Here is a 24,193-nt window from a genome sequence, read left to right as displayed (position 1 = left end):
CGGCCCGGCCCGCGGGGACCGCCGCGTACCTGAAGTAGGGCCGCCAGCAGCGGCAGCAGGGTCCGCGGCGCTCCCACTATCCGGCACATGGAGGCGGAGAGGGGCCGAGCGAGGAGCCGGAGGCGGCGGCAGCGGCAGCACCAACAGCGGCGCGGAGAGACGGCTCCAGGCAGTTTCCACCCCCTTCCCTTCCCTCCCCACCCCACCCCCTTCTCCGCTGCTCCGCGCTCCCCGCCAATGGAGAGCGAGCTGATGACAAATAGCGGGCCGCGGAGTCCGCGGGACTCGCACCACGAGTAATAAAACAGACCGAGATCAAGGAGCTGGGGAGGGGGCGGGGGAGAAGGCGGGCGTGCGCGTGAGGGTGTGAGTGTGTGCGTGTGTGAGTGTGTGGCCGCGGTGGCAGCGCAGGCTGCTCTGCTTCGGCCCCAAGCGCAGCGAAGCCAGGAGGGATGCAGGCGGCGGGGACCTTGGCCGGTGGAAGATGCGGAGGTGCAAGCGGAGCCGCGGGAGCTCCCCAGGAGCTCCACAACGCGAGGTTTCGGGCTCGGGGTTTTGCTTCCTCCGGGTCCCCTCTCCAGGGCCGCCGGGCACGGCGAAGACGCCGGCGAGAGCGCCGCGGGGAGGGCGCTCGGGGCCGTGCGCGCTGTGCCCACAAAGGGCAGCAGTCCCGCCGGCCGGCGCCTCCGCTGCGTGGGGGCGGAGGACCGCTTCTTGGCGCCCCTTGCCGGTCCCCCCGGAGAGTTGGAGACTGTTCTCCGGCCTCGGCCGCGCGGGGATGAGGCCAGGGGTCGGCGCGGCCGCTCCCGCCGCGGCTCCGTCCCGCGCAGTTGCCACCGCGGCCGCCCCCGCTGCCCGCGCGCCGGTTCTCGGCCCGCGCCGCTCACTCGCGCGCGCCGCCCCACCCCCGCGTCGCTGCCGCCGCCCGCGCGCCCCGCTCGGCCTCCGCGAGCGCGATCAGGGCGAGCCGCCTCCGCCGCTGTCCCCGCGCTCGCCCGCCCCGCGCGCTGCCCGCTCCCAGCTCGGATTGCCTCCCGCCGCCGCCGCCGCCGCCCTCGCCCCCGCCTCCCTCCTCCGCCGAGCCTACCCGCCCGCGTCGTGGCCAATCGGAGGCCACCAAGCTGCAGCGGTAGCCGGCCGGATCCGCGGCAGCCGCCCGCCCCCGCCCAGCCGAAGCGCCCCATTTTTGCTGCAGCCCGCGGGGGGTCGCCGGAGGGAAGCCTGGGGTGCGCGGAGCACAGCCCTGGCAGGTGGAGGGGCTGCGGGAAAGAAAAAGAACTTGCGCAGGAACTTGATTGGGTGGCAGGTTCATTTTTGGACCGCGATGGGGATCGGATAGAGATGAGGCTTTGGAGGGGGGATGACTCCTCCGAAGCCTAACGCACGCTTCTCTTTCCGTTCTGTCATTCTTTCGAGATAGACTGTTTTGTTTTTTTTTTTAAAGTCTGGGCAGGGGCAGACACAGCAAACTGGCGACGCAGGCAGGGCGCATCCTGGCCATTGTTTGCGGCGCTCGCCACGAGCCACCTGCGGGCCGGGAGGGCGGAGGCCCGGCACCTCTTCCCTTCTTTGCGGATGTACTGAAACTGCGAAGTTTGGATGTGGTTGTTTTGTTGTTTTTCCCTGTAGGGGTTTGAGAGTGCGTGTTATTTTCTTTGAAATCTCCCGTTTTCTGTTTCTATTCGTTCGTGACCCTGTTCACAATTTTTAGCGAGTGGTCTAGGGGACTTTGACTCCCTCCCTAAACCACTGCCAACAACAACAAAAAGTATAGAACGAAAGAAAAAGGAAGCGGGGGAAGGAGCTAAAAGCCAGGACTTGCCCTGAAGAATAGGATTATCTAAGAGATAAAATGACTGATTCTGAGTTCGCACCAAGTAAAGGATTTTTGCTTCTTCCTTGTGAGGCATAAAATCACACACACACAAAAAAGTGAGAGACTTCACAAGTTTGGGTCACAGGCATTTGTGGACTGGAGGGAGGGGTGAGGAGCAGTTGATTTTGGTGAGGTATTAAGTTTTTGTCAGTAATTTTTTTTAAGGTTTTTTTAAAGAAAAATACGTTTTTTTTCCCCCCTAAGCTTTTCAGCTCTTAGGAAATCATCAAACTTCGTTGCAATTAATGTACGTTCCTCTTCTGCTTTGGATAACTGAAGAACTAAGATTATTTGAATTTGAGTTTCAAGATGCTGATCATTTAAGAACTTGATAATGAATCTCTAAAAATCAAGTACTAATTTCTTTGACATAAGTGATGCAGCTTTTAATAATGTACTGTCACTAGCTCGGCTTTTAAAAATTCAGTATTCATAGGGAAGTTGATTCAATTTTAATTAAAACATAATATTGTAGGCCTTTTAAAAATGAAACTCAATTTTTTTTTCCTGGATTTTCTTTCCAAAAGAGTAAGAAAGATCATGTTAATTAAATTTAAAGACAAAAGGCTCCACTTGTTCTTTCTCTTCCTTCTTTGCTAGATAGTATTGTCACATTATTGCTAATTGACCTAAAATTTTTCCATATAATTGGGTATTTATGAGTTCCACTTTCAAGGAGTCATGCATAATAGAAAAACATTTAGCAGCAATATTAGAGATATCCTTTGTTGTATTAAAAAATGGAATTTATAGAGCTATCTCTGTGCCTAAGAATTAAGCTGTGATCCCAGACTTGAGGCTTTAGTTACAGTCTCACCACTCCCAGCAATAGCCACTGATGTTTATTGCCATTCTGATTAATTTAAAGGTAGAAGAGATTTCAGTATGAATGACTATTGCTTATTAGAATTATTTGCTTGAGGTTTTAAAAATTGTTCCCTTTATAAATAAAACTCTTACTGTGACTTCAAAAACTGCTTTGGAATGGCCGTCAGTCAACTAATTCACTTGACTCCAGTGGTTTTCAATCAGCCACATAAGCACTGACAGCATTTTATTTTTTATTTATACAAATTTTATGTCCAGCTTCCATGAGTCTCACTCTTCAGTGGTTATAGATTGCTTTGGAATTTTCCCTGAGTTTAGCTTGATCACATGCTCTGCTCAATCTTGCTAATCAGCCTTTGATCAGAAGAAGGGATCACAGATCATCTTATTGGAGATTGGCAAATCCATTTGATGCTAATGAAAGTAGATCCACTATTTATTTTGGTGCCCAAGACAAATGGTACCTCCATTTTGCCATTCTAAAGGTAATCTACTGGGTCATTCATTTCTTTGGGCCAGCTCTCAGGATTTTGGCTTCTGCTCAACGCGCTTCTAGTCTGAAGACTGACTTTCATCTTGCACAGCTCCAGGACTGAAGGGGCCTAGGCAGTGACCTAGAGAAACAGCTTGATTGTGGGGGGAGAGGGGAACACAACAAAAATAATAATTAAAACTAAGGCTGGGCTCATACTTGAAAATCAGCTTAATTCCTTGATTTCTGAACTAGGCACTGCTGCTGATCTACTCCAAGAGGTCTGAAATGAATACCTGTGTCAAACATTATGGACAGACCGAATAAATGACAACTCCTTCACACGTAGCAAGTTTTCATATGCATGTAAATGCCATGATGATTCATTTTTAAACATTCATTTCAAGGAAAAGTCAGAATGACTTCATGTTCTGGTGTGTATTCTCAAACAGGAGATGCTAAACATACAGATACATCACATGAGTATTTTTCTAAAAGGGTCCTGACTTTGGAAAGAAATGCAAACAGTAGTTGTCAAGTCTGCAACCCCCTCCTCACCCCCACCACAAACACACAGACACATACCTCTGGGACAGGATACACACTAGTCTTGGCTACTGACACCCAGCTGAGAGCCCTTCCCAAATGTTGACTCAAGACCCTCCTCCATGGTTCCCTTTTCTTGCCTGGTCTACAGGGTAAACTAGAATTGTCCCTTCTGCCTTAGGAAGTAGCTGTGGCATTTGCAAGTTTCTTCCCAACTAGCTTTAGTATTTTAACACTGACCTTCCCTGGGTTCATAGGCCTTTTAGAGGTCCAGGCTGTTGTAAATGAAACATGAAGGTGGTCTATGCAGCTCCTTCATTTTATAGGGACACTAAGGCTTAAAGATATACACAAGGCTACCAGAGGCAAATAGAGAACACTGACTGGGACTCAGCCTTACTGCCAGTCGGTGTGTGTGTGTGTGTGTGTGTGTGTGTGGTAGTTGTTCAGTTGTGTCTGACTATGACCTAATGGACTGTAGCCCGCCAGGCTTCTCTGTCCACAGGATTTTCCAGTTAAGAATACTGGAGTGGGTTGCCATTTCCTTCTCCAGGGGATCTTCCCAACATAGGGATCAAACCCACATATTCTGCATTGCTTGCTGATTCTTTACCATCTGAGCCACTAGGGAAACCCAGTCTTCCCTACAGAGTTCCTTTTAACTTTAGAAAAATTCACCCATGTGGAGTGAGGATGATTTAAAAAACTAAAGGAAAATTTAATGATGCTGGGGATTTGTCCAGTATTCCTCTCCGGTTTCTGTTCTTCAAAGTAGGTGTGACTGGAGATGTAACTCTGCATTTCCTTTTACTGGTCTCCATCCTCATGTGCCTTTCTACTGTGATCATCTCACCATACTAAGTGTGATTCTAGCATTTCAAAATTCATATCTTTGATATAACCTGGAGCCAAGTGCAACCCAACCATTCATCTGGTCCTCACCCAGAGAAGACATGATGTGTTTCAATACTGGGGAAAAAAAAATCCTGGCTTTTAAAATAATCCACTCTGGTTTGGAAATATAACTTAGGTTTCTTTATCTTTTTTTCAGTATTTGAAAACCAAATTCAAAAGTTTTCATGGACAGTATCACCAAATTTATAACTTGAAGTATATATGGTCAAGGAAGTGAATAAATGAATTAGTTTTACTTTTGCACGATGAGGGACGTAACTCACAGGCAGCTCCTGTATTGGGAGAAGCACCACTGAGAAAGAATCACTTTCTGGAAGGTAGAAGGGTGTGATAAACAGTTTATGGATTTGAGTTCAGGTAGACTTAAACTCCATGAACTTGGGTCAGTGAGTTTCTGAAGATTTCTAAGATTCTTTTTCCCTATTCCCAATTTGGATAATATACCAGAATTTCTTATGAAAGCCTGAAATGAACACAGAGCAATACAGTAGGAGCTTAGCTTTTTATCTATACAGTAAGTCGTGTCCAACTCATTTGCAACCCCATGGACTGTAGCCCGCCAGGCTCCTCTGTCCATGGGATTTCCCAGGCAAGAATACTGGGGTGGATAGCCTATCCCTTCTCCAGTGAATCTTTCCAACCCAGGGATTGACTCAAGTCTCCTGAATTGGCAAGCATATTCTTTTCCACTGAGCTACAAGGGAAGCCCACCTATATATATATTAAGTATGCCCACCAGACTCCTCTGTCCATGGAATTCTCCAGGGAAAAACAGTGGAGTGAGTAGGCATTTCCTTCAGGGAATCTTCCTGACCTAGGGATCGAACCTGGGTCTCCCACACTGCAGGCAGATTCTTTACCATCTGAGCTATCAGAGAAGTTAGCAAATAATAGTATGCAGGCTAGTACAAGTAATAAAAAATTTAACAGATTATAAGGTGCATAAAAACAAATGTGAGAATGTGAAAGTATTCAGAGGAACAATATAGTCAATCTTAATACATTGATTTCATAATGGGAAACGAATTCATTTTTGAATTATCTCGGAAGTTGACAATATCAAGACCAGGATTAAAACTCATTTTTCTCTGAGTCTTTCTCCTGTGAACCTAGTTTCTTGTCATTTCTTAAACCACATTCTGCCTACTCGTTTGCAGAGTCCAGGTTTCCTAGTTGACTTCATGAGTTCTGGCTGAAGATCAGCTATCTTTGAGAAAATCTGATTTGCATGATATTCAAGAAATCTACCTTCTGCAGCAGCAGCGTGAGTATTTATGGGGCACCACGTTGGATTACTTAAAAGTCAGAAGGCCTACTTCTCAAGATAAATGTCTCTTCAGAAAATAAAACAAATCACACTGAAGGCTTTTTTGTAACGTTTAGTGGTGCCAAACTTTTGTCCCCATGTCCTTTTAAAAGCTAAAAACGTGCCTTCTGGAAAGTTCTAAAATGCAACTGTCAGTGTTGAGAGGACAGTAAAACATTTTTAGTATTTGAATGTACCCTTTCCTCCAGTGAAAATCGAGATAGTTGTTAAAGTATTTATCAGGGTTGGAATACCTGTGTTCTCTCCCTGAGTAATCTTAAACACGCCACTTCATTTCTTTACGTGTTTTCTCACCTACAGAAATCATTCCTCTTGCCTCAAAAAATGCCAAGAGGACTAACAAAAAGATGTCAATGAAGCCTATTTAGTTCTTTAGAGCAAAGTTCTGAATAAAATACATGGAATTCTCTAAGACTATGGATTCAGCTCTCATGAGAGGATTGATTAATTGGTTTCAAAAGTTTGTTACATTTTAATGATGTGGCATAAGCAGCAAGCCACCAAGTGCTTATTAAATCTTTCTTCTTTTTAATTTTCATTTATCCGAAAAGCTTTTTTTAAAATTTATTTATTTTAATTGGAGGCTAATTGCTTTACAATATTGTAGTGGTTTTTGCCATTCAGTGATATGAATCAGCCATGGGTGTACATGTGTCCCCACATTTATCCACAAAGTTTAAAAATAACATTTATCTTTCTGTTACAAAAGCAGCACATGTTCACGTGTAGATATTTGAGAAAATGATATTGTTATGTGTGCCATGATCATTCACAGATGATTCAGAGTTGATGCTTTATTTTATAGGGCTCACCTGAAAGATACAACCCGTTTTCCTTTTCAACGGTGAATGCAAAAACATCAACCATAGTCCCATTTATCACAGAATTTATAATGTATGTTACTGCGATTCATTCTTTACATAGCTCAAAAGGACCGAGTGATTATCACAAATAAGCATTATCTTTCTGGGAGGTCTGTTATTTTGAGTCATCTCTGAGAAAGGTTTTTCAAAAACCTTTTTTGCAGGAGATGGGAATATTCTCACTTCTGAAGTTGTTAGGAAGGCCAATAATAAACATGTATTTGCATTGCAAAACGTATTTATCCAAGCCAGATGAAATTTCAGACTCTTTGAGGAAACTTAGGCCCCCTGATATCGCAAGTTGAGGAGTGAGTTCTTTAAGGTGTCTGATCACCAGGGTTCGGAGGGAAGGAGCCAGCAGAGGCAGGGACAAATGGACACAGGTGGACAAATGGACATCAGAAGAAGGCGGGGACTAAAGAAAACACCCAAGGTTTGTGCTCTCTAGTGAGGAGGGATTCCCGAGGTTTGTGCTCTCTAGTGAGAAGGGATTCATATGTGGATAGAATGTGGAGTGTGGCCAAACTACAGGATAGGGGCGAGGTCATAATCTTGGTAATTGTTCAGTAAACATTTGCCCGATTTTTACAACAAAACAAAACACAGGACTTGGAGTTTGGACAAGAGCGTGAGGATGGTCTTTTGGCATCTAGAATTGATAGGAAGGGCCACACAGCAGGGCAACTGATAAGTAACAGTCCATCCAGTCCTCGCCCAGAATTTGTGCATCTCTTGATAAGGGCAAGCCCTCTTCAACAGAAAGTTTCACTCTGAGATGCTTGCTGGTGAGGATGTTCTCAATCTTAAAACTCTATAGGATGTTCTCAATCTTAAAACTCTATTTATACTTCAAAAATTCCCCTCTCGAAGTATTTTTGTAAAGGTAGAAATGATGTAAGATGGCTTTTTGTTGGTAAGTCAAAAAATAAGCCCCATCCACTCATTAATGAGGTAGTATAAGCTTTAACTAAGAAGATATATATTGGCTTCTTTAAATTTTTTTCTCATTTTCTAGAAGTGTTCTTTAGAACTTCACAGATCAGTTAAATTTCTTATCTCTCTTACCTTCCCTGTCCATACAATTTCTTTCTCTCTCTTTTCCAAATATATTTCCTGGGAGATGTCTTTAGCTCTGTCTTCTAGCCTCTCTGTTTAAAAGTTGGATATATTTTTTATTTCCAGAGCTTTTCGTTCTCTGATGATTTCCTCCTAGAAACTCACTCTTATTTCATGGATGTCAGAGCTTCTCTTACCTCTTTACACGTTGTTGAAAAGTTGTCTTCTGTTCCCTGGATTATCTTGGTTTCCTCTCTGTGGCTTTTCCTGCAGGGGTTATTGTTGTGTCTGTCTTTGATGTCAGAGAGACTTGGGGAAAATGTTCAATATGTAGAGTTTCACTTAATCCTCCCAGATATTGATAAGCCACCCTACCCTGCCTCAGTTTTTCTTGACTCCTATGAGTTCAGAGCTTTCTAGTATCTGCCCCGCAGAAGTGAATAAAGAGCCTCCCCAGCTGGGACAGGCTCACGCCACACTGCACTGTTACTGGCTTGACCTGCCTTATCTCTGCCCAGGTTTAATCTGTGATTTGTTTCTCAACCAAAGAAAGAAGAAGCTCTAGGTGGTTTTCTGGAGGCTGGATGAGTGCTGATATTTCCCCCTAGCTAAGTCTGTCATCTTCCCTTTCCCAAGGATGAGATACATATCAGTCTCCAGGAAGACTCTTGTCCCTGGCAGCAGCTTAGAACTCCCACTGGGACCCAGCCCCTCCTCGGGTTAATTAAGAGCCCCTTCCCCATTCTCCATGTTCTATGAGAAATAGTGTCACCTCCACCTACTATTAATAGGTCGGCCCAAATCACTGTTTTAGTCCCTATAGTTTTCAAATTAAAATATATATGTATATATGCTCTATCTTCATCGAGAAGATCCCCCTGAGGAAATGGCAACCAGCTCCAGTATTCTGGCCTGGGAGATCCCATGGACAGAGGAGTCTGGTGGGCTACAGTCCACGGGGTCACAAAGAGTCAGACGCAACTGAGCATGCGCGTGACACACACACACACACACACACACACACACACACTCTCTCTCTCTCTCTCTCTCTGTCTCTCTCTCTTTCTCACACACACACACACAGAGTAACTCTATCCTCAGCATAAATAGTTATGAAACGTATTTTAAGGTTTTACTACCTGCTTTTGAAGCAATTCATGGGTGTGCATTCACCCTCAGGTGTTCACTTGCATTCTTACTAACCAAAATAATGCAGAATGAAGTACTGTCTATATACTTTGTGGTTCAGTAGACAATAATGAAATACAAATTTATAACATTGGTAATCCAAACCTGAAATTTAGAGTAGGTGAGAAAGAAATATCTATTAAAACATTTAGTACAGTTGTCTTCAACCTTTTTTTTTTTGGTTTTGTCATACTATATGTGTGGGCTAAAATGTCCTAGAAAAAACATCTTTCATGAGGGGAAGTGTATCCTATAAATGTATGTGAATCAGTAGGTACTTTTACTGTAGCTTGCCCCTCAAATGTTTCATGTTCCTGGTGGGAACAGTCATTGTTACTTTCCCCACTAACATACCTGGTGTTGAGAATCACTGATTGAATTTTCATTGCTCTTTACTCTCACTTAGTGTAAATCTTCTATTTGTTTGAAGTGTTATGAGGTTGAATTTCATCATCTTGTTATTCAACAGTGTACCATCACTTCACTTTATAGGGATTTATAAAGACTTTAGCCACATGACGATTTCAAGCTTGGAGCTGATAAGGATATTAGCATCCATTGAACAGATGCACACAAATCATTCACCATTTCCCCAATTTTTATTTCCAGATGATCAATTCTAAGAAATATATCTCTTCTGCTGAGAGTACCGAGTTTTACATTTCATTAGAACTGGGTAGGTAACCACTTAGAGATAACAATACATTTATTAACATATAGGAGGGAAAAGCCTGACTTTTAGTAATAAAGGAAATAATTACTCTTAAAAGGGATGACCTTTTAAAGGCTTATGTGCAAACTGCAGAACTTTTCTGAGTGAGAACAAACTACAAGACCAAACTGTCAATCAGTTTCTTTTACCCTTAGCTCTGTGGACACCAGGTCCACTTGGAGCAGCTCTGTACAGTTAATGGGGAAAGAAACAGAGGGGCAGGGGACACGCTGGTGGGGAGGGAGAAACATGGTGGGCCGGAGCACGGACAAGGAGGACTCTAATGAGCTTTTTATACTTGGCGTGCCTGGCAAGAGCTAGTGATGAATAGATGATGAGTTCATATAGCTCCTGCTTGAAGGCAGGGAGGATCAGAAAAGGCAGGAAACTATTTAGTTTGATCAGCGGAGCCTAGAAAATCTAACCCAAGACTTTGATCAGAATCTTAAAGGCATTCCTCTGCGGTACGTGATTTTTGTCTTGATTGTTTTTGTCTGTTTTTAAAAATCACAAAATCAGTCCAGTTGTTTGGACGACGTATACCTTTAAGAAATCTCTTTCATTTCTCTTATAGGCCCTGTGGTTCAGACTACCAACAGCACCTCCTATAATCAATATAGCAAAATCAGATTATTATGAAAGTTAAAGTAAAAATATATTTGCTATTCTTAGTTTCCCAAAGTTAATGTTTAAAAAACCTTTACTATCTAACAATAAAAGATATGCGATCCTCCAAAATATCAAATTTATTATAAACAACCAGTATCATAATCAACATTTTTCCAGAAATAAAATTCTTAACTCTGTGCAAAATTTCCAACATAAAATTAAATATTTTTATCCTTATTTACCATTTCCCCAACTTGTTTTTTTGTTTGAAAAATATTTATTTTTGACCACAGTGTCTTCACTAAACATTTCTCCACCTTTGTCCTCCTTGGAGTCAAAACCCTTGGCTAATATAATTTCTAAGCTCTGTGATTGATGCTATGTTTAAAAATCTGTGTTTCTTCTGAGTCAGCTTACAATATCTTAAAAACAAGGAAGCAAGACAAAACATAAAGGAAGGGGCAGGTGGGGGAGAAAAGAACAAAGGGATGCTCAGCAGCCACACTGTTGACTTGTTTTTATGGTTTGTTTAAATGTCAATTTCTGAGAATGGAAATGGAGTGGCCTTGTGCTTTGAACCAGCCATTAGGAGGTGCTCATACTTTAAAACAAACTCTCCCAAACCTTTAAAGCTACATAGAGTCTAGGTTTTATGTTTTGTAGAACTGATCTTTAATTTTAGTAATTTTCTTTCCCTGAACTTAACAACTTGTAAAAATTGTCAAGTGAACAGTTCTGGAAACTCATGTCATCCAATTAGTCCAAAAAACAAATGTTTTTGTGTCATCTATCACCACAGAACACTAGACAGACTCATCAGATTCAAAGGAAAACATGTATTTGAGAAAGAACAACCTCTCAGCTCCTTTACCTTCAGAGGAATATAGTTGATGTTAGTTGGTATAGAGCAGGGGTCTTCAGGAAGTCTTCCCTGGGGCTGTATCTACTTTTGTAATATAGAAGAGTTTGTTTGTATCCTGAATATTCTCCAGGGTAGATCCTGCTTTTGTAATGCAGTTTCACAGCTGTTTATTATGGACACCACTCAGACTGTTAACTATCCATTTTGTTTCCGCCATTATTGCTTTTTATTTGTTGTCCAGCCCTACACTGGCTGCTTGACAAGTGTTAGCTGCAGATATGAACACGCATGAAACAAAAGACTAAAGAACAAGTAAAGCCACCAGAAAACCTGGAAGATTTCCCTGGTCTCCAAGGCAGTGTTTGGAGGAGAGAAAAGGATTTCATGCTGGGTATTTGTAGTAGACATTCTTGTTAAGGGGTTATAGGTGTTGGTACAAGTACTAACATGTTACAATGCTGTGAATTACTTAACTGATTAAACACAATGGCTTCAGTAACTTCATGTCAAATCTCAAGTTCCATGTGACAATCAAACACTGACATGAAACATTTTTTTTTTAATTTCCATATTGAAGAAGACCAATGCACAAAATTTTAAAATTGCACCACTAGTAAATAGAGAGCTTTTTTTTTTTTTTCCCTAGGCCATGCTACTTGGCTCCTGGGATATTTCCCTGACCCAGGATTGAACATGTGCCCTTGGCAGTGAAAGAAGATAGTCCTAACCACTGAGCAGCCACGGCATTCCCATAGACAGCTATTTTTTTAAAAAAGAATTATTATTACTCGGAATTCACTCCTGATGAATAGGAATACTTATCTTACTTTCATATCTTTGGCACTCATAAATGAGTCTGAAGCTCAGGCTTTGTTTCCTCCCCCTAGCCAGCACCGCATAATGTAAATCATGACACCTACTGGCAACATAGGATTTTGCACCCTAGTTCCATAAGACATTCAAGCCCCTTGTTACTTAAGATAGATTTTTCTAATGTAAATTTATGTTGCTGCTGCTGCTAAGTTGCTTCAGTAGTCTCAGACTCTGTGCGACCCTGTAGATGGCAGCCCACTAGGCTCCACATTATTAATGATGAAAAGTGCAAAGTGAAGATTGAAAGTCAATTCCACCTCCAACCCCACAGTTAATTACTAGCCTGCTGTTCCAAGGATAGTCACTAAAGGCTTGAGATATCATTTTCTATTCATTGATCAAGGTCTTTCCAATTTGCATCAATTCCACACCACTTTAATTGATGTAGCTTTATAATGTATTAACTATTTGAGAAGATATCTCTCTTCCTCTTACTGTTCTTTATTTAAAAAAATATTATTCTCACATGATTGCTCTTCCAGAAGTTTAGTATTATTTGGCTAAATTACTCCATATCATATTTGATTTTTATTTGAATAGCATTAAGATACTAATTGGCTTCCCAGGTGGCTCAGTGGTAAAGAATCCGCCTGCCAGTGCAGGAGACATAGGAGATGTGGGTTTGATGACTGGGTTGGAAAGATGCCCTGGAGAAGGAAATGGCAACTCCAGTATTCTTATTTGAAAAATCCCATGGACAGAGAGAGGAGTCTGGTGCGCTACAGTCCATGAAGTCACAAAAAGTTGGACATGACTGAGCACAACTGTAAGCTACTCATTAATCTGGCGATAATTTTATCTGTAATATAGTCTTCCTGTAATAGTCCTTTCTATCTCTCAAAATATTTTTCATGTTCTTCATACGTTAAATGTGTTTTTATTGAACTCGATCTTTGGAATTTTATATTTTGTTGCAACGAGTGAAATTATTTATATACTTTTATTTCCTTATTTGCTATTACCTTCCTATGGATATGCTATTGTTTTAGTATTTTTCTCTTGTAATAAGTGAAATAATTGTACAGGTTTTCCATAAGGTGTCATTTTGAATAAATGAATCATTGTTCTTTATGTCTTTTACTTATCTCTTAGCTCTGGGTCATGTCTTCTAGTATTGACCAAAGCCTTCTAATAAGGATGTAAAAAATTATTATTGACTTTTCCACATGTAATGCAAATCCCCCTTGGTTTCAACCATTAGAAATGTATGAAAGTGACTATTTTTAATCATGTTGATGGCATATTGTAAGCTATGGGTGTTTTCAATAATTGTGATAGTTGAATGTTTTTAATGCCTTCCTCAAACATTATTATGATTATATTTTTCTTAGTTGACTTAATACTTTAATTATATATGCTAATAAAGTATGTAATATTATTTTTGCATTCCTGAAATAAATCCTATTTGATGATTTTTTTAATGTAGGGTCAAGTTCTATTTCTAGGACTTTATTCATGATTTTAAAACTTCATATTCATTTGGAGATATGTTGATGTTTTTCTTATATTGATACCCTTGAAAAATTTTAGTATTTTCTTTAGTTCTAAAAGTACTGTATTAGAAATACTTGTAAATAGTAAATACTTGTAAAAGTATTGCTTTGTGCTTATTTACATAATTTTATTTAGCATTTACTAATAATATTAGACATGTGCTTTTATTCTATTTTTAAAAAAATATTTGGATCTATTTAATTTTACTTTTGAAACTCAACTCTTCTTTCTATAAATTGATCCTGTTTTCTTTTTCTAAAATTTAGTTTGTTTGGGTTCTTTGTAACACATAGAAAACTATTTATACTTAAAAATTCACTTTTGCATACCACCTCTGTTTGAACATTTTTGTAATTACTTTTTACTCTATTCCCTAGTTCAGTAGTTTTTAGAGAGGTGTTTTCATTTCTAAATGGTTGAACCTTTTTTCAGTAACAAAAATTTTACATTTTCATTCCATTGTTGTGGAGTTAATGTAGTACATGATTTTAGTTTCTTTGGATTACTGACTTGACTTTTGGTTTAGCACCTATTGCCATACATGCTTCTTGCATATTTTGCAGGAAGAAATTTACTAGTAATGTCAAGAACTGTGACAGGTTGGACTGTTGCCCTACTCAATGGCTAACAAGTTAGCTTCCATGGTTGTATGGATGTTTGAAGAAGATAAGTGATTCCTGAATCAGAGAGGATTTTACTACTCACAGCAATAGCAATAGCTAGAATGTCATCATTTCTGCGTCAGCTCCCCGTGCTGAGATTTCCACAGGACCAGGTGAAGAGGATCAGGTGACACCAATACACAGAAGAGGAGCCCAGTGTATAGAGAACCCAATTCTTTTATAAAAGGCAATAAGCGTGCCGCTCCTTTGTTCTGAAAGTGTGCTGTCTCTATCTCCCAAAACTTTAAGCAAGCTGACTCTTTGCTCCAGAGGGAGACATTATCTCTCTCTTCCAAAGTTATTTTCTATAAAAAGCAGCCTTGGAAGGATAGTCTGAAATAAAGGCATCCAGTGCCTCTGCTCATAAGATGTGCAGAAATGCAAGACTACTGTGGGGAATTATCTCCCAACTGGAAAGCAGAGGACAAATATGCTTATATATTGCATTGGCCAAAAAGCTTGTTTGAGTTTGTCCATAGAACCTTATGGAATTTTTTGGCCAATCTATTATATTAGTTCTACCTTGTTCAGATGTTTTATAATGTTTATAAAATTCATAATATATAAATATAGTAAATAAACAATTTATAATTTTATAATTATATACTTATATATAATTATATAATTGATAGTTTATATAATTTATAATTTAAAAAAATATAAGTTTTATAACATAGACACTGATATAAAGACATATTTGATAAATCTATCTATAGTCTTTTGATGTTTAACAGGGTAGACAGATAAGGTTATGTGTTTAAAATACTATTTCCTATATTTTAAATACTCATGTGTTTTAAGCTATTAAGCTTTAGTACTCAGTATTTTTATTTCTTTACTGTTTTGTGATTATGATTTTGTCAATATATAGGAACACTTTTAAGTCCCATTTGTGTAGGTTTCCACCTCAGCTATAATTATTTCAATTATTATTTAGATTTTTCTTAAAAGTATTAAGCCTCTGGGTTATTTTTATTCAATCAGATACACTTTGCCTTTTAATAGGGATATTTATACTATATTCATTAATTTTGTTGGCCTGACTCAGATAATTTTGTTGTCTGGTTTTTGTTTGCTTGCCATTTAGCCTCTGTTCTACAGGCTATTTTGTTTATTTTTATATTCTCAATGTTTTAGACAGCAGACTTCCTGTGTTTGGTTCTGTTAATGGCTATCTCATAATAATATATATTCATAACTACTTTTGATTAATCGAAATAGCAACAAAGAGGCTCTTGTTTATTAATTGTGTTTCCTTTATCCATTTCTCCCCCACTCTTAGTCTTTAATAATTAATCCAGGGTCTTCCCTTGTGGTCCAGTGGCTAAGACTGGGTACTCCCAGTGTGGGGGGCCTGGGTTCAATCCCTAGTTGGGGAAACGAGATACCACACACTGCAGCTAAAAATAAATATTAAACAATTAATCTAGTCATTTAAACTTTGTCATCAATATATCTATACATAACTCTCTTTTCAAGACACTGGAATTTCTAAGCTGTTGCATTTTATTATCCTGATGCTGAATTTTCAGCATTAGCTTTGTTCTCTACATTCACATTTTGCAACAACTGCCAGAACACTAATGTCACTGGTTCAAAGGCCAAGAGAAATTTCCCTAAACTCTCCAGTTTCTCTGTGCTTTGGAGCCAAGGTGGAAGTGAACCAGAATTCCAGTGAATCTACGCAGCCAGCACAAGGGAACAAAGTTGACCCCTTTGCAAACAGGGGCAGAATAATGAGGAAGAAAGCAAGCTAAGAGTTCCCCTCTTTGGATGCCAGAATTCATGGAATACTTCCCAGAGCCCTAGGAATGATCTTCTCCTTTTCCCTTATCTAAAGGTTCTCTGGGGAGTTAGGTCCTTGCATACTCCCTGTTCCGTTCTTCTCACCTCTCCACTACTTCCTCACGTCTCCCACTTCAAACTTCATAGCCGACTAAGTATACGTTTTAACATAACCCAAATTCATGGGAGCACTTGTCTTAGTAGTGTTTCTCGCTGCCATAAAAGAATACCATAGACTGGGGGGCTTAAACAACAGAAGTCTCTTTCCTCACTGTTCTAGAGGCTAGAAGAGATCAGGATGCCAGCCTGACTGGGTTCTGGAAAGTGAAAGTTAGTTGCACAGTCATGTCCTACTCTGCGACTCCACAGACTACAGCCTGTCCTGCCCCTCTGTCCATGGAATTCTCCAGGCAGGAGTACTGAAGTGGGTTGCCATTTCCTTCTCCAGGGACTGGGTTCTGGGGACAGCTCTTTTTCTGGTTTGCAGGTAGTCTTCTTGCTGTGGGCTCTCAGGGCCTTTCTTTGGTGTGTACACTTGGAGAAAGAGAGATGGCTCACTCTTCTTATAAAGTCACCAATCCCATTGGATTAGGACCCTTCCCTAATGGCTTTATTTAACTTCAATTATTTAAAAGTCCTATCTCAAAGTACGGGCTTCCCTCTTGACTCAGACAGTAAAGAATCTGCCTGCAATATGGGGTAGCCAGGTTCGATCCCTGGGTCAAGATGATCCCCTGGAGAAGGGAATGCCTACCCACTCCAGTATTCTTGCCTGGAAATGCCCATGAACAGAGGAGCCCAGCAGACTACAGTCCATGGAGTCACAAAGAGTCAGACACAACTGAGCAGCTAACATACACACATCTCAAAATACAGTCATTTTAGGGGTTAAAGCTTCAACATATGTAAGGCTTCCCAAGTGGCACTAGTGGTAAAAAACCCACCTGCCAATGCAGGAGACATAAGAGACTCAGGTTCCATCCCTGGGTTGGGAAGATCCCCTGGAAGAGGGCATGCAACCTATTCCAGTGTTCTTGCCTGGAGGATCCCATGGACAGAGGAGCCTGGTGCAGTCCATAGGGTTGCAAAGAGGCAGACACGACACAAGTGACTTAGCATGCACATAACAACATTATAACCCTTAAGACCTTCATTTATGATGCAGTTGGGGTTTAAAAGTCCTCCCCGTTTTTTCTTAAGTTGCTTTCTTCTTTCAAGACTTGTTCAGGGCCATCTCGAGGAAGCCCTGATGAATCCCTAGGTGATGCTACAGGCTCTGTTGTATGTAGTCCTTCCCTGTGAATAGCTCTGCCCTGTTTGTTAGTCTTGGACTAGCCCCTGTTTCCCATAAGCTCTTCAAAGCCAGGACTGACTGATTTTTTATTTGCCTTGGAGACTAGGGCAGTGTCTAGCTCAGTGTATGCCTGTAATCAATGGTGGATAAATGTAAAGCATGAATACTAGACCATCTGTATTGAATGAGGCACGTGGGAATCTTAGAAGAGACAAAGAGGAGGAATGGTTGGTGAGGCAGGAGGGTGTGGTATCCTGTGGGGACAGGACCTGAGGTCTGGGTGACCGGGGACTGGATCTTACTGCTTCTCACCAGGGTGTCCTGGATGCTCAGGCAATGACATTCCAAGCCCCTTTCAGAAATAAACATTTTGTGAATTAGTAAAAAAAATTGTCACAAAGGGTGCCAGTCTGCAGTCTAGCATCTGGGAAAATCTGCAGCAATAGCTAAGTTAGCCGGAGGACATATACTTCATAAAGTAGTAGAAATCAGAATAGCAAAACTGTCAGGGGTCTTTAGGGAATAGTATTAATCTCCCTATGCAGTCTTTTCTTGTAGAAGCTCTTTGCAGGAAAGAAGGCCTCGTGGTGATAAGCTTATGTCCTTTATAGATGAAATTGGGACCAGTGACCCTTAAATTTAGCTAGAAAATAATAATACATTTTTAACTCTAGTCTGATCAGAAGGACTGAATGTGCCTTGTATGAAGATAAAGATGGAAAAAAATTATCACCAGCCTCAGAATTTCCACCGCTGTTTTGCATGCTTCGCATATGCATCACAGAAAAAAGGGAAAGTTTAGGGGTCAGATCTTTTAGCCAGTCTTTTCTCTCTCTCAGAAACATACTGTACCCAAACTGCATTTCCTTTTCTGATTTAAAAATAATTTGAGACCTTTGATCAACAGATTTTTCACAAGATGCTAAACATTTGGGGTGAAAGGAAATGTTCTTACATTCACTTAACAGCACTGCTCTTTTAGTTGTTGGCATAGATTTATTTTGGAAGCTTGAAGTGCTTGCTAATTTCCCAATTAGAAGCTCCTGTAATTGCCATATTAGCGCCGTCTTCTCTACCTTTTCTGTATGCTCTGCTCTTACCTGGCTTCTGCCGCATCCTCCCTGGGAACCAGGTATCACACTCCTGGGCTGTGGTGGAGACCACCTTCACCAAGAAGAGCCAACATTAGCAACACAACACCTTGTGAACCTCCCCACCCTCTCCTCCTCCATCTCCCCTTCCTATTGATTCCAGCTCCATTACTGAGCAACCAGCGGCTAAAACCCATGAAGCCTTTTTCACCGGCAGAGTCTGAAGAAGGCTGTATCTTGGCAAGACGTAGATCCCTTACAATTATACAGTGGAAGTGAGAAATAGATTCAAGGGATTAGATCTGATAGAATGCCTGAAGAACTATGGACGGAGGTTAGTGACATTATACAAGAGGCAGTGATCAAGACCATCCACAAGAAAAAGAAATGCAAAAAGGCAAAATGGTTATCTGATGAGGCCTTACAAATAGCTGAGAAAAGAAGAGAAGCTAAAGGCAAAGGAGAAAAGGAAAGATATACCCATTTGAATGCAGAGGTCCCAAAAAGAGCAAGGAGAGATAAGAAAGCCTTCCTCAGAAATCAATGCAAAGAAATAGAGGAAAGCAATAGAATGGGAAAGACTAGAGATCTGTTCAAGAAAATTAGAGATACCAAGGGAACATTTCATGCAAAAATGGGCACAATAAAGGACAGAAATTGTATGGACCTAACAGAAGAAGAAGATATTAAGAAGAGGTGGCAAGAATACACAAAAGACAAAAAAGATCTTCACGACCCAAATAATCATAATGGTGTGATCATTCACCTAGAGCCAGACATCCTGGAATGTGAAGTCAAGTGGGCCTTAGGATGCATCACTATGAACAGAGCTAGTGCAGGTGAAGGAATTCCAGTTGAGCTATTTCAAATTCTGAAAGAGGATGCTGTGAAAGTGCTGCACTCAATATGCCAGCAAATTTGGAAAACTCAGCAGTGGCCATAGGACTGGAAAAGGTCAGTTTTCATTCCAATTCCAAAGAAAGCAATGCCAAAGAATTTTCAAACTACCACACAATGGCACTCATCTTACACGCTAGTAAAGTAATGCTCAACTTTCTCCAAGCCAGGCTTCAACAGCACATGAACCATGAACTTCCAGATGTTCAAACTGAATTTAGAAAAGGCAGAGGAACAAGAGATCAAATTACCAACATCCTCTGGATCACTGAAAAAGCAAGAGAGTTCCGGAAAAACATCTACTTCTGCTTTATTGACTATGCCAAAGCCTTTGACTGTGCAGATCATAACAAACTGTGCAAAATTCTTAAAGAGATGGGAATACCAGACCACCTGACCTGCCTCTTGAGAAATCTGTATGCAGGTCAGGAAGCAACAGTTAGAACTGGACATGGAACAACAAACTGGTTCCACTTAGGGAAAGGAGTACTTCAAGGCTGCATATTGTCACACTGCTTATTTAACTTATATGCAGAGTATATCATGAGAAATGCTGGGCTGGAAGAAGCACAAGCTGGAATCAAGATTGCCAGGAGAAATATCAATAACCTCAGATATGCAGACCACCCTTATGGCAGAAAGTGAAGAGGAACTCAAAAGCCTCTTGATGAAAGTGAAAGAGGAGAGTGAAAAAGTTGGCTTAAAACTCAACATTCAGAAAACTAAGATCATGGCATCTGGTCCCATCACTTCATGGCAAATAGATGGGAAACAGTGGAAACAGTGATAGACTTTATTTGGGGGGGCTCTAAAATCACTGCAGATGGTGACTGCAGCCATGAAATTAAAAGACACTTGCTCCCTGGAAGAAAAGTTATGACCAACCTGCTGCTAAGTCACTTCAGTCGTGTCCGACTCTGCGACCCCATAGATGGCAGCCCACGAGGCTCCGCTATCCCTGGGATTCTCCAGGCAAGAACACTGGAGTGGGTTGCCATTTCCTTCTCCAGTGCATGAAAGTGGAAAGTGAAAGTGAAGTCGTTCAGTCATGTCAGACTGGTAGCGGCCCCATGAACTGCAGCCCACCAGGCTCCTCCGTCCATGGGATTTTCCAGGCAAGAGTACTGGAGTGGGGTGCCATAGCCTTCTCCGATGACCAACCTAAGCAGCATATTAAAAAACAGAGACATTACTTTTCCAACAAAGGTCCATCTAGTCAAAGCTATGGTTTTTCCAGTAGTCATGTATGGATGTGAGAGTTGGAAAATAAAGAAAGCTGAAGAATTGATGCTTTTGAACTGTGGTGTTGGAGAGGACTCTTGAGAGTCCCTTGGACTGCAAGGAGATCCAACCAGTCAATCCTAAAGGAAATCAGTCTGAATGTTCATTGAAATTACTCAATGCTGAAGCTGAAACTCCAATACTTTGGCTACCTGATGCGAAGAACTGACTCATTTGAAAAGACCCTGATGCTGGGAAAGATTGAAGGCAGGAGGAGAAGGGGACGACAGAGGATGAGATGGTTGGATGGTATTACTGATTCGATGGACATGAATTTGAGTAAGCTCAGGGAGTTGGTGATGGACAGGGAGGCTTGGTGTGCGGCAGTCCATGGGGTCACAAAGAGTGGGACATAACTGAGCGACTGAACTGAACTGAACTTAGTGTCTTTTATTTCATTGAAGACTTAAATCATTTTAATGTAAAATACCATAATCTCTTGAGAGTATACTTCAGTGCTTTTCTATTTCAGATGACTGCTATAAATATCTCATCTTGATTTATTTTTTTAAAGCTGATTTTCCAAAGAAAATAACTCTGCTTAAGAAAGGGGGGGGGATATATTTTTTCACATTAGGGAGAAATTTAAAAGAATCAACTATTAGTCCAAACTTTGTTAAATAAACCTGTATATAATTTATAATTAGCATCACAAAGAGTTTTTCTATAGCTGGTGAATCTCTTGAGTGTGTTGATTGCTACTTTTAAATTTAAGTTTGTTTTTTTTTTTTGCTTTAGGACTTTTTCTCGGAATTGAAATACTAAATAAATGGGAAGGTCGTTGGGACAGAAGACCGCTATTAGCTCAGGCAGCAATTTACACCAGACAATGAACTGGGTTTTGTTGGCATAAGAGTTGTAATGGTGGTTTTGATTCTGCAAATAAAAAGCACCAACTTCTCCAAAAGTTCTTGTCATAATATTAATTACATGCTTCTATGTTCTTTTAATATACCTGAGAGATGATTTTAATCATTTCCTAAATAGAGGATTAAGAAAAAAAAAGATTCAGGTGCATCTAGACATTGTTTTCTTAAGTGCTAGAGTAATGACAAAAGTCTAGGCTATTTAGAAATACTTCAAACTATGAATGGATGCTCAGGAAAAATTGCCTTCATTGACAACTCAGTTAATTATAGCAGTTTTGTTATTCAAAGCCCCATTATTTGGCTATAAAGTGGACTCACATTAGCTTCTTTATAGGTATAGCATTTTACATAGTTTTTTTTAACAAAAAATCTTGATTCTTTTCAAAATCCACTGAATATAAATACTCTAAAAATATGTACACTCAAAAATAGTATTCTGTGACATAAAATCACAGAATTATTTTACACACCGTAATATATTTCTTTCAGATTTTTAAAGCAACTTTTGTTAAGAACGAGCTTGACCCTAGTAGAGATACATGAGGTACACACATTTGAATGTGCATTTTGTAAATTATATTTATGAGAGTGTTAGCTAATCTATGTCTTTCGTTTTCCAAGCAGCTCTCCGGGAGACCAGAGTGTGGCTATCATGGAGTCCTTCGATTTGAACAGAGATCCTTTCTCTATAACTAATTCAACGCATGGCTATATGGGTAATTTTGAACAAGTGGATCTTTCTCCAACCTGAAAGGCTGCCAGTAGGGAGAGTGAGTGAGAAAAAGAGGATTTCAAAGGCGTCTCAGAGAACCACAAAGCAATCACGAAGCACCACTGGATTGCCACAATCTCCTTACAGAAGTGCATTGAGAGGTAGTGATACAGAAAAGTTGAGGCTGCATCGTCACAATAACATACTCTATAATACCTGGGACAGTGTCGGAAATGATTCTGTCATCAAACAGAGTGCCCCAAACCATGGAAACTGACTATATCTCCCATGAGGAATTTTTTAAAGAACTGTGATAGTCTCCCCTCCCCATTATTTCACAGAATTTCAGAGAGCAGTGAACTATGAAATACAGAAGACTAGAAAAGTAAAATAAGAACTGCCATTGTAACCTTTATATGTCACAATTAACGGAAAAAAATCCTTTTAGCCAAAGATTACGTTATACAAGTGTATAAATTATGATTAGTTACTCTAAATTTAGATATGACTGTTTTATTAAATCCAAAGTGTGGGAATAAATCATTATAAAGGGTGTTGTCTTCTGGACCTTTGATGTCCTGACAAATGGAATACATTCTGAAGTGGGGTGGGGGTTGTATATACCATCTTAAGTTTCGGGGAAAGACATTCGATCCAGAGTAGCATTGAGCGACTTCACTTTCACTTTTCACTGTCATGCATTGGAGAAGGAAATGGCAACCCACTCCAGTGTTTTTGCCTGGGGAATCCTAGGGACTGGGGGAGCCTGGTGGGCTGCCGTCTATGGGGTTGCACAGAGTCGGACACGGCTGAAGTGACTTAGCAGCAGCAGCAGCAGCATTTTTCAAAGTGGGGTTTTCAAGCAGCACACTAGTGCCACCCAGGCACTTGTTAGAAATGCCAATCATTGGGCACCATACCACATGGACCTACTGAATCAGAAACTCTGATCAGAATTTAAATGGCCCCTGGAGAGATGTAAGAGAGAAAGAGAAGGGGACACATTCCGATAGTCTGAGAAATTACCCCAAAGAGTGTACACCCCAAAGTACTAAGTAATCATAAATCTGAGTGCACCTTGATTTCCATATAAAATTAACCAACATTAGCAGAAATCGGTGCTTGGGTGCTAAGTTCATTACAATTGTAGAGAAGTAAGAAATTTACCATTTGCACATTTAAATTTTGCTACTGTGAAAATTAGTGTCCAGTTGCAACTGAGCACACACACACACACACACACACACAAACACTGCTAGCATTTACTTCAAACTTTGTACTGATATTGAAATACAAATTTAGGACTTCTGGAGATGAAATATTCAGAAAGGATGTGTGGGTCCTTGGACAGGGTGAGGCTCTGTTAGACCACATGTTGCTTTTTAACCCACCTAAAAGCGAGATGCTTCAATACCCCCAAACCAGCATGTGCTACCTCTGCCCTGGGCCTCTTCAGAGAACAGAGACACCTGGAACTGTGTCTGAGTGGACTGCCCTTCTGAGAGCTACGAGAAGGCAGAGCATCTGTGTGCTGGGATGTGCCCACAGTCACAGTCCTCCGTCTGGGCCCCTGCACAAACAGACTTAGTGTTCCATTTGTGACTTGCTCTGGGTTCTTGGGCAAAATAAAAACAACAGTGTTGAGCCCCTCAAGGAGGGGTTTCCACTCATTTCAAGGGTCCAGTGTAAAATGTGAGAATGGGTCAGATGGCAGTTACATGGAGTTCACCTGGTAGGGCTTGTTTCTTTTCTTCTACTTCTTCTTTTTGTTTTATTGGAGTTTAGTTGCTTCACAATGTTGTGTTAGTTCCTTCTGTACAGTGAAGTGAATCAGCTCAGCTCAGTTCAGTTCAGTCACTCAGTCATGTCCGACTCTCTGTGACCCCATGGACTGCAGCATGCCAGGCCTCCCTGTCCATCACCAACCCCAGAGCTTAATCAAACTCATGTTCATCGAGTCGGTGATGCCATCCTACCATCT

The 24,193-nt window shown here is 40.9% G+C and overlaps 1 protein-coding gene and 1 long non-coding RNA gene across 2 annotated transcripts in view; one reads left to right on the top strand and one right to left on the bottom strand.

Moving 5' to 3' along the window:
• The window catches only part of CDH2 (cadherin 2), a 251,248-nt gene extending 250,049 nt beyond the window's left edge, over positions 1-1,199 (bottom strand). Inside the window, exon 1 of the mRNA XM_086372273.1 lies at positions 30-1,199. Within this exon, the coding sequence (XP_086228399.1) occupies positions 30-1,184 (1,155 nt within the window). The 5' untranslated portion in view covers positions 1,185-1,199. The remainder of the gene's footprint in view (positions 1-29) is intronic.
• On the top strand, positions 371-22,765 carry LOC147345992 (uncharacterized). The gene is made up of 3 exons (XR_015153432.1): positions 371-538; positions 5,795-5,901; positions 22,125-22,765. It is a non-coding gene; the product is annotated as an uncharacterized LOC147345992 (long non-coding RNA).
• Positions 22,766-24,193: the final 1,428 nt, after the last annotated feature.

Source organism: Bos grunniens, chromosome 24, assembly GCF_055505025.1.
Source record: "Bos grunniens cultivar Pamir isolate PY7600 chromosome 24, Bosgru_T2T1.0, whole genome shotgun sequence".
NCBI lineage: Eukaryota > Metazoa > Chordata > Mammalia > Artiodactyla > Bovidae > Bos > Bos grunniens.
Note: the sequence above shows the minus strand (reverse complement) of the source record. Positions and strands in the feature narration are given on the sequence as shown.